Source organism: Parasteatoda tepidariorum, chromosome 4 (genome assembly GCF_043381705.1).
Source record: "Parasteatoda tepidariorum isolate YZ-2023 chromosome 4, CAS_Ptep_4.0, whole genome shotgun sequence".
In the NCBI taxonomy this organism is placed as follows: Eukaryota; Metazoa; Arthropoda; class Arachnida; order Araneae; family Theridiidae; genus Parasteatoda; species Parasteatoda tepidariorum.
Window position 1 is genome coordinate 90,743,850 of NC_092207.1, and position 16,226 is coordinate 90,760,075.

At 27.7% G+C, this 16,226-nt stretch overlaps 1 protein-coding gene across 7 annotated transcripts in view; it reads right to left on the minus strand.

Annotated features, from left to right (window-relative positions):
• LOC107442127 (neuron navigator 2) overlaps positions 1–16,226 on the minus strand; it is a 524,062-nt gene that overhangs the window by 435,243 nt on the left and 72,593 nt on the right. For all 7 annotated transcript variants that reach the window (XM_071180175.1, XM_043039751.2, XM_043039753.2 and 4 more), the window contains exon 2: positions 14,110–14,227. In XM_071180175.1, coding sequence (XP_071036276.1) covers positions 14,110–14,227 — 118 coding nt within the window. The remainder of the gene's footprint in view (positions 1–14,109; positions 14,228–16,226) is intronic.

Consider the following 16,226-nt stretch of genomic DNA (forward strand, 5'->3'; position numbering starts at 1 on the left):
TCTTACAGTTAACAGTTTGAATACCATCTTATTTATAATTATTTAACTGGTTTGTTAAAATAGGGTAAAATATCAATTTAATATTAAATATATTGTTATTTGACCATTTTTTCAAGAAATTTCTAACAAAGTTTATCAGTAAGCTATACTGATAAATTTTCGCAATTTATTAAAATAAATGATGTTAGTTAATATCATTTTGAGAGGAAAATTTGTGGAGTTTCTCTAAGCTGTTAAAAGAAACAAACATAAATACATAAATCTATTTTGATAAAAAAAAATGATTAAATGATACACTACCATTGTTTAAATAAATACTTAAGTTTTAAGTATATTCTTTTGATATTTGGCAAAACTCCGGAAGCATTGTTCTCGAATTTATGCCTAATATGTTTCTTGATCTCTATTTAACTAAAAGACAGTGTTTTATTCATTCAATGACTTTGGTAGTAACAAATGATTTCTTTTGTGAATAGATTTAATAAATGATATTGGGGAAAAAAGTTCTTTTAGAAAAGATTTCTTCATTTTGAGAAATAAATAATTTTTCAAAATTATTGAATAAAAATTTGTACAGTTTTGCAGTCATATATTGCTAAATATTTTCTGCGATAATAGGATGTGTTGTTTGCGAAGTAATTTTATTTCTTCCTAGAAAATTATTTATTTTATTTTCATTTAATTATTTTTTTTTTTTTACAGTCGCATTATCTTATTATTGTTTTTTGCCAACTAACATAATAATAAAGACTTATTTGTGAAAAACTTTTAAAAATGAGAAGTATTTAAAAACGAAGTTTTGCGGCACAATATCACTATTATTTCTAAAGATTAAATATTGCTATCAGCTTAACAAATTAAATGATTTTCTCAAGCAGAAAATGCCGGAATTGATCAATGGAAAAAATCTGATGTTCTATCATAGTTACAAGAGATATCATGTAAGTTCAGATACCTTCCAAAAAATTTTACCCTTTCAATGTATTGATGTATTATTATTTTGATGTATTTCGGTATGTATTATCACATCCACCATACTCTTCAATGGTGGAACTTTTGTATAAGTACTTGTTTCGACTTAAAAATAATTAAAAAAAATAATTAAACGCAGAAAAATAATTAAAGGCAAAAAAATTAAAAAAAATTAAATTAAAAAAATTAATTAAATTAAAATATTTTTTTTAAAAAATTAAATTAAAAAAATATTTAAACGCAAAAACTTTTACTGCAAATAAAGACTTCAAAAAGGACTTCAGAAAGTTTTTCCCTGTAAAGATCAGAAGTCTTAGGATTGTTGAATCATGCAACTACCAGAAAGATGGTAACCGTTATTGAACAAAAATGGAATATACAGGGGTTCGTTACTATCCTATTAAGTAATAAATATATGTAGATGCATTTAAAGGAGTGGTATCCATGTTCTATAAAGTGGCTATACAATGCGAGAATAAATCGTTTACAGTGGTACCTTTTAGGAAATTGAGTATTAAGTATTTCAATCATGAAATTAATACGAGGTATGCAAAGAAGTAAATTATAAAATTGCATAACTCTTGGAGTGTCGATGGCTCAGTGTTTGCCTTCCAATGAGGAGAACCGGATTCGAATCCCAGTCGATACGAATTCCGCATCCGGTTTGCACCGACCACAGTGCTGACGTGAAATAATATCCTCAGTGCTAGACGGATCATGAGTTGCCATTGCCATCATTGTAACCGTGGGAGGTTTTTGTAGTTTTCCTCTCCATGTAACTCAAATGCGGTTTAGTTCCATCAAAAAGTCCTTCACGAAGGCAAATTTATCCCAATATTCGATCCAGGAGTTCCCTTGTCTTCTGGATTAGGTTCAAAATTATAGGGTTACGGAGTTGAACATTAGTAATCGTAAACCCACAAAATTGGGTCGGCCGTTCACACAACGACGGCTATGAAATATTAAATAAAACATCATTTCTTGAGTACGTTTAGACATCCAGTGGAAGACGGTGTTAAGAAATAGAAGCCTGAAACTCTCATTTCTTTGGCTAGAATTTCCATCTTTCTGACTAGAATTTCCTTCTACCACGACAAAATAATCTCAAGAAACTTAGTTACCTTAATTTATATTTTTCTAACTTTTCTTAATCTTTTTAAATCAAAACCTTGTGATAACTAGTTCTTTCTCTCTTCTTAGGATCATTTCGAAACGATACGGTGTAGAAAATTCTGAACAAACAAATGCGCGTTTTAGGGCTTAATGCGTCATTTTCTTAGTTTTAACATTCACAAGGTGTCAATTCTTACTAAATCAATGATGCTCTGCAAACTTAGAAATTCAAATTTTTTCTCAGATCTCATACCATTTCTGAGATTTTAACGCTACTTTACTGCACCTAGTCACTCAGTCACTCCTTTTATAATTAACTTTAGTGAAGGCGTACAAAAGCTAAAAATATGCGTAAGAACTTTAGTGGCCCCCTTAAAAATTTAACAAAATATTTTGAATCTTTAAGAAAATTGCGCTATCATTTCTTTCAAAATAAAAAAAATAATATTTCTCTTCTAGAAACCCAATATTTTAATGCCTAGAACTTAAGATTTTTTATTTTTAAAGTTATAGACACGGTTCATAAAAGTTTCACAAAAATATTCCTAATTTATATACATACTAGGAATATTATAATATAAAAGTACATATTATATTTTAATGGCACGGTTTTCCATAAACTAAATTGAATACAAGGGACGGTTAAATATTCTTGTGCACTGGAAACCCTGTACAGAAAAAAAACGGTAAAATTATAAAACTGTATGGTAATATTATTTCTGGCTAAAAAAATAAAAGAAAACGTAATTTTAGTTGATAAAACCAAAATGAACGGTATTTAAACTATTCAGTAATTTCTCTGCTCATAAAGGAATGGTTTACCGGAAATTCTGGTTTTAAGAACTATAGTTCTTATTTTAACACGTATACAGTAGAGAATAGAAAACTGGAAAGCAAATTTAACCGAATAAATGGTTTTTATGGTTTCTAAAGTGCACGATGAAACTACTAAATTTTTATCCAAATTTATCACTAAATATAAAATCATGTTTTATCGCTAATTTTACCAAAATTATTACCAAAGAACTTTGGTAAAAATTGCCGATTTTTTTAGGTTTCCATAGAGACGAAAACACGGTAAATTTCACCAAACTCTGATAGTTTTGACCATTTTTTTTTCAGTGTGCATAATTTAATACAAATATTTAAACTTTAGGAAAATTGCCTATAATTTTTCAAAAAATGATGATGCTCTTTTAGAACATAAGAATTTTTATTTTAATACTTACGAACACTTACAGTTAGTTTAAAAAAATGAAAATATAATTAAAAACCAAAAATTGTGTTAATCTATTATATAAATAATATTTCAAACATTATAAAAAATATTGCGGACGTAATGTAATTTTGAAGAACAAGAAATGCTTTTTTAAAAAGAATAAATATTTAAACAGTCCATCTCCGTTATTTGAATAAATCATTCATTTTTATGTAATCGCCCTTTCGACAATTGGCAGATTGCCGGAAACTTTGTTCTTTATTCTGACATAATAGATACAATTTCTACTTTGAATACTTCAAATGTATTCTAATAAAAGATAGTATTTCAACTGATGGATGACGGAAGACTGAAAAACGTCTCGGGTTTTAAAAAAAAGAAAAAATAAGTGATATTTAATAAAAGAAAAACAAACATTCTCAGTTTGGTTTCTTTAGCTATTTTTAAGGACAGTTTGTCTTAATATAAACGGCATTGTTGAGAAAAATGGAATGATTTCTTGCTTTTCGTGTATTTGAATAAATCTAAATTATTTTGTTTGATTTAGAAGATTTTTAAACTATGTTTGCTTAAAGTGTTTAGATTTCATTATCGTTCAAATAGAAGGTTTTGCTTCAGTGTGTAATATCAGGACTTTTTCATCACCATATTTGTTTTGTTTCCTTTTTCAACTTTGTGATTTTTTTTAATCTAAGTCTGTTTTAAAAGTTATACTAATTATTTGAATTCGTGCTTTAAGTAAGATCTATTTCATTTTTGGAAATAATTTAAAAACCAAAAAAAGAAAAAGAAAAGATTTTGTAGTGAATGTTTAAATGAAATAAGTAAACAAACATTCACAATATTATAAAAATTTAAATATTGTAAAAACTAATCAATAAAATTTATTGTAAATGTGAGAATATTGGTAGTGTATACGCATTATCTTATAGTACAAACAATGAACATCTATTGCAGCGGCTCATAAGTGGTGTTCCCAAAAAGAGTTCAAAGGGGTTCCAAGAGTTAGGACTTTTTTATAACCCAGAACGATTTTGGAACTTTTAATTAAGTTTAAATTTACGAAACAAGCTATTATATATTTAAGATTTCGGTTGCTTTAATATAATTATATAATTGATTTATCAATCAAAAAGAAACATAAAATTTNGTTTGAATACCATCTTATTTATAATTATTTAACTGATTTGTTAAAATAGCGTAAAATATCAATTAAATATATTGCTATTTAACCATTTTTTCAAGAAATTTCCAACAAAGTATATCAGAAAGTTATACGGATAAATTTTCGCTATTTATTAAAATAAATTATGTTAGTAGTTATGCATTTTTGAGAAGAAAATTTGTAGAGTTTCTCTAAGCTATTAAAAGAAGCAAACATAAATACATAAATCTATTTTGATAAAAAAAAATTACTAAATGATCCACTACAATTGTTTAAATAAATACTTAAGTTTTAAGTATATTCTTTTGATATTTGGCAAAACTCCGGAAACATTGTTCTCGAATTTATGCCTAATATGTTTCTTGATCTTTATTTAACTAAAAGACAGTGTTTTATTCATTCAATGGCTTTGGAAACAAATGATTTCTTTCGTGAATAGATTTTATAAATGATATTGGGAAAAAAATTTCTTTTAGAAAAGTTTCTTTTTTCATTTTGAGAAAGAAATAATTTTTCAAAATTAATGATTAAAAATATTTTTAGTTTTACAGTCATGTTTTGCTAAATATTTTCTGCAATAATAGAAAATATTGTGTTGTTTGGAAAGTGATTTTATTTCTTCCCAGAAAATGATTTATTTTATTATTTTTTATTTATTTATTTTATTTTTTTATTTTTAAAATTTTTTTTACAGTAGCATTATCATATTATTGTTTTTTGCTAACTCACACAAAATAAAGACTTATTTGCGAAAAACTTTTAAAAACGAAGTATTCGAACGGTTTTAAAAATCGTATTATTTTAAAGGTTTTACTGCATAATATCACTATTATTTCCAAATATTAAACATTGCTATCAGTTTAACAATTTAAATGATTTTCTTAAACAGAAAATACTGAAATTGATCAATGGAAAAAATCTGATGTTCTATCATGGTTACGAGAGATATCATGTAAGTTTAGATACTTTCCAAAGGGTTTTACAATTTCAATGTATTGATGTATTATTATTTTGATGTATTTCGGTATGTATTATCACATCCACCATACTCTCCAATGCTGGAACTTTTATATCAGTACTTGTTTCGACTTCTTAAAAAAAATAATTAAACGCAAAAACCTTTACTGCAAATAAAGACAACAAAAAGGACTTTCCCTGTAAAGATCAGAAGTCTTAGGAATGTGGAATCATGCAACTAACAGAAAGATGGTAAACGTAATTGAACTAAAATGGAATATACAAGGGTCCGTAACTATCCTATTAAGTAATAAATGGCTGTAGATGCATTTAAAAGAGTAGTATCTATGTTCTATAAAGTGGCTATACAATGCGAGAAGAAATCGTTTACATCGGCACCTTTTAGGAAATTGAGTATTTAGTATTTCAATCATGAAATCGATACGAGGTATGTAAAAAAGTAGATTATAAAATTGTACTACTCTTGGAGCCTCGATAGCTCAGGGGATAGAGTGTTCTTGGGGCGAACAGGGTTCGAATCCCAGTCGATACGAATTCCGCATCCGGCTTGCACCGACCACAGTGCTGACGTGAAATATCCTCAGTGGTAGATGGATCATGGGTAAGAGTCCCCTTGCCGTCAGGCTAACCGTGGGAGTCTCCTCTCCACGCAACGCAAATGCGGGTTAGCTCCATCAAAAAGTCCTCCACTAAGGCTAATTTCTCCCAATACTCGATCCAGGAGTTCCCTTGTCTTCCGGATTGGGTTCAGAATTTCAAGGATACGAAGTTGAACATTAATAGTCGTAAACCCATAAAATTGGGTCGGCTGTTCACACAACGACGGTTATAAAATAACACATCATTTCTTGAGAACGTTTAGACATCCATTGGAAGACGTTGTTAAGAAATAGAAGCCTGAAACTCTCATTTCTTTGGCTAGGATTTCCTTCTCTTTGATTAGAATTTCCTTCTCCCATGACGAAATAATCTCAAGAAACTTAGTTACCTTAATTTACAATTTTCTAACTTTTCTTAAAATTTTTAAATAAAAACCTTGTGATTACTGGTTCTTTCTCTCTCTTAGGATCATTTCGAAACGATACGGAGTAGAAAATTCTGCAATAACAAATGCGCGTTTAGGGCTTAATGCGTCATTTCCTTACCTTTAACATTCACAAGGTGTCAATTCTTACTATATCAATGATGCTCTGAAAGTTAGAAATTCACTTTTTTCTCATATCTCGCACCATTTCTGAGATTCAAACGCTACTTTACTGCACCTAGTCCCTCCTTTTATACTTAACTTTAGCCTAAGGCGTACAAAAGCTTAAATTATGTGTAACAACTTTAGTGGCCCCCTTAAAAAATTTAATAAAATATTTAAAGTCCTTAAGAAAATTGTGTTATCATTTTTTAAGAAGAGAAAAATAATATTTTTCTTCTAAAAATCCAGTATTTTAATAACTAGATGAAGGTAATAACTAGATAACTAGTTTAATAACTAGTTATTTAAGATTTTTTATTTTTAAAGTTATAGACACGGTACATAAAAGTTTCACAAAAATATTCCTAATTTATATACAGAGTAGGAACATTATAATATAAAAGTACATATTCTATTTTAATTGGCATGGTTATCGATAAACTGAATTGAATATAAAAGATCATTCTTTGCTACACATAGGGATCAATTTTTCAATTATATATTAGAAACCATCCGAAATTTTAAGGGACGGTTAAATGATCCTGTGCACTGGAAACCCTGTACAGAAAAAAAAAACGGTGAAATTATAAAACTGTATGGTGATATTATTTCTGGCTAAAAAAATAAAAGAAAACATAATTCTAGTTGATAAAACCAAAATAAACGGTATTTAAACTATTCAGCAATTTCTCTGCTCATAAAAGAACGGTTTACTGGAAATTCTGGTTTTGAAAACTGTAGTTCTTATTGCAACACATATATAGTAAAGAATAGAAAACTGGAAAGTAAATTTAACCGAATAAATGGTTTTAGTGGTTTCTAAAGTACACGATGAAGCTACCAAATTTTTGCCCAAATTTATTACATAATATCAAATAATTTTTTATTGTTAATTTTACCAAAATTATTACCAAAGCAATTTGGTAAAAATTGCCGAGCTTTTTTGGGTTCAAATAGAGACAAAAACACGGTAAATTTTACCATACTCTGATAGTTTTGACCATGTTTTTTTCTAAGTGTGCATAATTTAATATAAATATTTAAACTTCCAGAAAATTGCCTATTATTTTTCAAAAAATGATGATGCTCTTTTAGAACATAAGAATTTTTGTTTTAATATTTACGAACACTTATAGTTAGTTAAAAGAGGAAAATATGATTGAAAACCAAAAGTTGTGTTAATCTATTATGTAAATAATATTTCAGACATTATAAAAAATATTGCGGACGTAATGTAATTTTGAAGAACAAGAAATGCTTTTTTAAAAAGAATAAATATTTAAACAGTCCATCTCCGTTATTTGAATAAATCATTCATTTTTATGTAATCGCCCTTTCGACAATTGGCAGATTGCCGGAAACTTTGTTCTTTATTCTGACATAATAGATACAATTTCTACTTTGAATACTTCAAATGTATTCTAATAAAAGATAGTATTTCAACTGATGGATGAAGGAAGACTGAAAAACGTCTCGGGTTTTAAAAAAAAGAAAAGATAAGTGATATTTAATAAAAGAAAAACAAACATTCTCAGTTTGGTTTCTTTAGTTATTTTTAAGGACAGTTTGTCTTAATATAAACGGCATTGTTGAGAAAAATGGAATGATTTCTTGCTTTTCGTGTATTTGAATAAATCTAAATTATTTTGTTTGATTTGGAAGATTTTTAAACTATGTTTGCTTAAAGTGTTTAGATTTCATTATCGTTCAAATAGAAGGTTTTGCTTCAGTGTGTAATATCAGGACTTTTTCATCACCATATTTGTTTTGTTTCCTTTTTCAACTTTGTGATTTTTTTTAATCTAAGTCTGTTTTAAAAGTTATACTAATTATTTGAATTCGTGCTTTAAGTAAGATTTATTTCATTTTTGGAAATAATTTAAAAGCCAAAAAAAGAAAAAGAAAAGATTTTGTAGTGAATGTTTAAATGAAATAAGTAAACAAACATTCACAATATTATAAAAATTAAAATATTGTAAGAACTAATCAATAAAATTTATTGTAAATGTAAGAATATTGGTAGTGTATACGCATTATCTTATAGTACAAACAATGAACATCTATTGCAGCGGCTCATAAGTGGTGTTCCCAAATGGAGTTCAAAGGGGTTCCAAGAGTTAGGACTTTTTTATAACCCAGAACGATTTTGGAACTTTTAATTAAGTTTAAATTTACGAAACAAGCTATTATATATTTAAGATTTCGGTTGCTTTAATATAATTATATAATTGATTTATCAATCAAAAAGAAACATAAAATTTTCTTATCAACAATATGTTGAATAAATAATAATAAAAAAAAAAGATTTCGTATTTCCCACCAAGCTTTTCTAATCAAACAAAATCAAGTCAATTTTCTAATAATTTCTTTCTCTAAAAACCATTTTCAACTCTTGTAGCAGTTCTTTTTAGCTTTCATTCCAAAGAAAACCATAATTTGGCACATTTTATCCATTTTCAATTTATGTATATACACCAAAAACAAATTAAGTACTAGACTAGACAAAGTTCTAGGATTACGAATTTAGCTGTAGGACTTGTAATTTAATTTAAGATTATAAATAATAAAATGATGAAAGAATCCATCTTATTTTTTTTATATATGTAATCGAGGTCAAACAGCCGACACAATTCTGTGTTTTAAACTATCAGTTTTCAACTCAGTAGCCTTGCAATTTTGAATCCAACCCACAAAACAAAGGAACTCTTTGACCAAGCATTGGAACAAACTAGCCTTTGTTGAGATGAAACTAACCCGCATTTGCGTTACTTAGAGAGAAAAACCACGAAACCTCCCAAGGTAAGACCGACATGCAAGGAGATTGTAACCCATAACTAAGTATATTATATTTTTATGTCAGCACAGTGGTCGGTGCAAGCCGGGACTGGAGTTCGTATCTACCGGTCACCGCTGGGATTCGAACCTGGTAACCTTATTTGGAAGCGAATTAAATAATCTCAAAATAAAATACTATATTGTTGTTGAATACGTTCACAAATATATTTATATACTTTTCTTTATAAAATTGGGGCTCCGCCGAAACAAGTTTGATCGTTTAGGGTTCCATTTCCCAACCAAAATGAAAACCGCTGATGTATTGTAATATTATATATTGTATAATAGTTTTCAGGTAATCACCCACTTTTGCCCTTTTAATTCTTCTGCCTTTGCTACTATTTTTCCGTGACGTTTGTGATCATGAATTGCTATACAGTTTTCAGTCCCTTTGCTGCTCCCTACGTCTTCTACGCACTCCAAAAGTTTGTAGTTACATTTTTGTAACAGCATGTATATACATTTATAATGATATAAAGTAATTATGGTAAAAACAGCCAGAATATGTTAAAATTTACCGTATTTCTGGCTATATGGAAACATTAGAAAGCAAGGCAATTTTTACCGATTTGCTTTGGTAATAGTTTTGGTAAAGTTAACAATGACATATTATTTTATAATGTGTGAAAGTTTGAAAAATCTGATAGATTCAGTTTTATCATGATACCTTAGAGCATGGCATAAAAACTATTTATTCGATTAAATTTGCTTTTCAGTTTTGTATTTTTTACTAAATTGTAGGAAAATAAGAACTATAATTTTTGAAAACGAAAAATTCCGATTAACCTTTAACCATATCAGAGGGAAAATTACCAAATGAATATTTTAAATACCGTATATTTTGGTTATATTTACCAGAATTATAATTTTTTTTAAGCCAGAAATGTCATGATTATACAATACCATAATTTTTCAGACTTTTTTTTTCCATATACACCCTTAGAAAAATTGGTTCACTATTGGATTATAATATCTGTACTTTGGAACTTTATACGGGGAAAATCTGCTGCAATTTTAATAAGGAGTTAAATTAGACCATGCTTCCCTCAAATTAAACCGTAAAATAAAATAACTGAATTCATCTATTAGAGCACTTCTTCTATTATGCTGTAATTTGTTATTTTGGACAGTACCAACCATAGATAAAAGGTTAAAAAATATAATAATATGGTTCAGCATAACACCCTACGAAAATTGCAACAAGTTAAAGCGAATTTATGGTTCAACGCTAGTTAAAATTACAAAATTTGTACTTAGTTCCCCAATTTTTATTCACTGATCTGATTACTAAATATTTTATACTTAGCTACAGAATTGTCCCTTAAAAATTATTTCAAATATATCAACAACGAAATAATTATTTTCTTCATATGTATTTTATTCTTAAATTATTGAATTCTTTCCGAAATATATCTTCAGTTCAGTAACAGTAATGACTCATTTATTTCATTTTTATTGACTTAAATTATATAAAATTCTTTTCAAAATATTAATTCAGTTCTGATATCGACTAACATATCTAATTTATTACATTTTTATAATGTATATTCAATTTGTTTTTCATTAAAATGCTTTAAGTTCAAAAAAGTCCGACAAAACTTTTAAAAATATTTATTATTTAAAAATAAATTATATTTTCTGTGATCTGCATTCAAGCATTTTTTAAATAATGACATTTAAATTTAAAAAGTTAAAATATTATTTTGAATATAGTTTTCAAATAGTCGCTTATGGAACTGATTTCAAAGAAATTAAATTATGTGTAGCTAAATAGATAGTAAAACAAAACTATTTTAATTATTTACAAAAGTAATTTCAACAAGAAATAGATTAAATCATTTGAGATTATTGAAATATATGACATGCATGTTTTTACAAAACTTTGTTTCGGAATATTACACTTTATTGATATCTTTCTGGTTTGTTCTAAAGCATTTCTATAAAATAAATGTATTTTACAAGAGGAAGGAGGCAGCTGTTTAAAATGTATTCATTTATTTAAATATATTCTTCGGCATTAATGGTACTGAGAGTGTATTTGAACAAAATAGGAAATTTGCATCTTTCTGTCAGAAATTAATTTTAATCTGATCTAATATGCGACTACAGATTTATTAAATTTATAAATTCTTTATATTGTCGTTACAATTGTACAAAATCTATTTACTTAAATTATTATTTTTATAATTACGCATTATTATTATTATTATTCTTTCATTTTAATTCGACATTATATTTTTATAATTAAGCATTATATTTTTTAAAATTAAAAATCAATTAATTTTATTATCCATGTTTTTACTATTTTTTTCGAAATTTAGGTTTCATTCATTTTTAAGCAAACTGATAAGTTGCATAACTTTATTTCATGTAGACTTATAAGTTTGACCAAAATATTAAACTTTATCACTAAAAATTTTACAACTGCAATTTCAAAAATGTTTTTTTTTATTTATTGTATTGATAAAACAAACAAATAAAACTATCTAAAATCAGAAACAATATTTGTAATATGAAATTTTAAATGATAATTGTAAACACTATTAAACTTCTGAAATGAAAGTGATATTTGCGTTTATTCATATTTGTAATTATGTATTATTTTCCTGGAATATGAACACTCTCGGAAACAAAACTTTCACTTTTGACGATTCAGCAATCTTTTGAGCAGTATTTCGTTAATTTTGAGAATAATTTCGTCGCGAAATCGTGTGACGAAATGCAAACTCTTAAAAGCACGACGAAAATGTTACCACAACCTCTTTTGAAACCTGTTTTTAGTGCATTGCTTGAGATTGTTAACCGGAATGACGAAACTAAAATAAAGTCTAGACAATCAAAAACAAATTGACGAAATACGGTTTGTATGGTGGTCAAGAAGTTGTCCGTATACCAAGAAGATCCGGAGTTCGAATCCCTTTCCGAGAAAGGGTGTAATTTATTTATCTGTCCTTGTTGTGTTGTGCTCGTTGACTCGTTAAAGAAGTTAGATAAATTAGACACTACAATTTTTTTGGGGGTGTGGATAGAATGACGAAAATTTTACAGTGAAAATTTTACAATTTTTTACAGTGAAATTTTTTTACTTAAATAACCAATGCAGTAGAGAAGAGCTCTTTAACTACCCGTGACCCAAATTGGGGTCGCATGTCGTAGCCTTATTTTTTATAAACTATGCGTTTAACAAACAATGCATTTTTTACTCATGAGATACCATATAATTCCTGGCATGAAAAGGATTGTAAAAACTGTTTAATTTAAAGTTTTAAACGAATGTTTTAATTTAAAAAATATAAATGAATCTTTATAATTTTAAGTTACAAAATGAAGCATGATTTATTAAAAAAATGTGAATACGGTTTAATACAAATGTATCACAAGTGTTAATACAAATGTAATACAAATGTTTGAATAGAAATTTATTCCTTATACCAGTCGCATTCCAACTATTTCTGGTAGTAAAATTTTACATCAGGCAGAATTTGGAAATAATACCACACAGCTTCAATACATTTTATAACGATTTTAAATTTTTATTTCAATTAATTGCATAAAAAGCTTAGATAGAAAGCGAAAATTAGTAGCAAGAAACTTTATCAAACCTAATAAAATATTCTACTTTTACAGAGCCTTTCGGTAATTAATTATGATTAATCATCATAATTAAGGTCATTAATCTTAATTTATTTGACAATAAAATGAAAAGAAGTAGCTAGTTTATGTATTAAAAACCTTTAAAATGGGGAAAAAATAACTCTCCCCATTTCTCATAAAGTAGAATTTAAATTATTTCCAGGTGGGAGGCATTGTAAATAATTTTATTAGTTTTACAGCAAAATGAATAAATGCAATATTTTTAGAAACCAGATTTTATGCATTTATTTAACTTTTCAACAAATTGATGCAAGTTGAAATTTATTATTACTTTAAGAAATTTTAGAAATATATACATTTACTGGGAGCATAATTTGTTTACATTTTGTATTGTGCTATTACATGTAAGGCTAACTGGTATTAAAAAGTACAAATTGCATATACCCTGAATCGATCCAATTTTCAATATACTGGTACTGGTTCAAAATAAAATTAACAAAAAAAGTTTTTTTTTTTTTTAAATTCTGTTCTACCTTATAAAAAGAAATTATTCTTCATAAATATTGCTATTTCATTGCGATTGAAACTTTTATTGAGAATTAATATTCTACTTCTATATCTTAGATATGAAATTTCGGTATTTATATGTTTTTAAATGTAATGTAAGTATTTACTTAAGAAATTGTTAAAAAATTTCCTCAGCAATTAGAAGAAATTAAGAAAAAATATTCTTTAACGTATGCCTTAAAAGTAAAACCAACACAACAGACAGAATTATAATTCTAAGCATCAACTACAAATACAGGATACTGAATTTCTTGGGTAGGTGACGAAAATATTTACACTGGTACCAAAGTTTATGAGGTGAAAGGTACAGCATTGTCCTGGGTTGTTGGTTAAAAAAAATTAGTTAATTTTTCTCCAAGGATTATTACATCAAAAGCAAATCGATAAAAATTCCTTCACGAATGAGAAATGTTAAAGAAATGTATAAAATAAACCATAATATTGCATTATCGATTAGTTGAAATGAAATTGTTTACTTACTGACTGCTTCAATTACGTCAGCTAAAAGAACGCCATCAGATATATCTACCTGTAGATCTTGGATATTACGCTTATAGCGCCCACGATCCAAATAATGATTGGCCCAATCAGTATAAATCTGGAAGAAAAAAAAAAGAATCTATCAGTATTAAATTCACTTTTTATATTTAATTTACAAAACGAAACTGTGCATCCCTTTAAAAGTTTGATGAAGTACTTTTAATTTTAAATTTGTTTAGGCAAAATAAAAATTAGTGCAAGATTCAGGTAAAATCACCAAAGAAGTTCAATCCGGTATTTGATATTTACAGTTAAATCTTAAATTTTAGATGAAAAAAATTTAAATAATGCACATTTGTTTCATAAAATTTACGTTATATTCTCGCATGGACAACAAAAAGCTGTAATAAACTGAAATGACGATGTGAGAGACATGAAAAGTTAAAAGCGAACAGTTCATGTAAACAAACAAATTATTCTATACTTTTGCATTGTGTATGCTTATTAATTTACAAAGTTAGCATGATAACTGGGAGCTATATTTTAGTTTTAATGCTGTTTAATAATTAACGTGAGGGTAAAATATGTTTTGTAAACAGAGATCGGCTAGAAAATATGGTGCTTATTGATTCAAAAAATTGTTTTTAACTCTGGCAATAAAATTCTTTTAATTAAACAATTTTCGTTTTGAAACATTTTTTTTATCGCTTTCAATAAATTTTGTTTAAATAAAGTACTTAAAATTATTGTGGTTATATTTACTGAAATTTATAAATGTATGCATAAGAAAAATTCTGTAAATTATTCATTGAAAGATAATTTCCAACTAACTTTGAAATGTATGGAACATGGAATGTCTCATACGAGTCTTTTTATACTAATTCATATCTTAAAATAGATTCTATTATTAATTCGAAGACGAAATAAACCTTTCTTTCCAGTGAGTCATAAAAATTCAATATTACTGTTAAAAGATTATTTTCTGATGTTAAGGGGTGACTGTAATAATTCTTGGAAATATACGCATTAAGAAATTCCCAAAAATTCCCTATCGTCTATACGGCGCTTTCTGTTAAAACAAATCAAGATGTTTAAATTTTCCCCTTTGAATGATGCTCGATTACGTAATAGAAATATTGCAACCAATTCTTTTTCAGAATACTTATTTGAAATGCGAGGCAACCTGAAAATATGTGGCATTTTCAAGATGTAAGTGCTTATAGAACTGTGATCTTAATAGCCATACCCCAAACCCCAGATTTAGGGATGTTGAATAAAAGTTGTTGACTAAGATGTTGAATAGAAATTAGAAGAAACTAAGAAGTATGCGTCGCCTCTAGAAAACGCTTGTTTTTCTATGAAAAATGCCTTAATAGTATATGTACATAAATCAAATTGAATGAAATGTTTGCAAATCAAAGATTTCAGAGTATAAATGTTTTAGAGGATAATTATAATTATATCAGGGTATAATTATATCAGAGTATACTTTTAGAATTTTATTTTAAGAATGAGTGCACATATTAAGTATACATACAGCGTACATACAAAGTATACATAAAGCATACATATAAAGTATACATACAGCATTTATGCAAATCAGCATACATGCAAAGCTACACTTATATCGATATGTATCCAATAGGTGAGGTCCCGCAGTGGATTGATCGTTAAGACACGGTTCCCAGCAGATCACCGAAGTCAAGCATTACTAGCAGCGGTCAGTGTGTGGGTGGATGACCACTTGGATCAGTCTATGAAGGGGCCGAGGGTGTGCGGTATTGGTATTCGTTAAACAGTTCTACCGTAAAGTGCTCGACTTTGTGTGCAGGTCATTGGGCTACCAAAGCGGGGTGCCATTCCCACTGCAGAGGATCAAAATTGTGATGGCATGTCTTCGCATCATCCTCAGGGATGCTTCCCAGACCGTCGCCAATAGCCCATTGTGCAGCTCTAGTGCGACGTAAATGAACGACAACAACAAGCAATGGATGGGCGAAATGAATTTGAATTAAGCAGCAATTCAAAAGCATTTTAAGGGAACGTAAGCACAGCGAACAGAGGGATAAAGATTCCAAGTACATATATAATAGATTTCATGCTTAATTTAATAATTC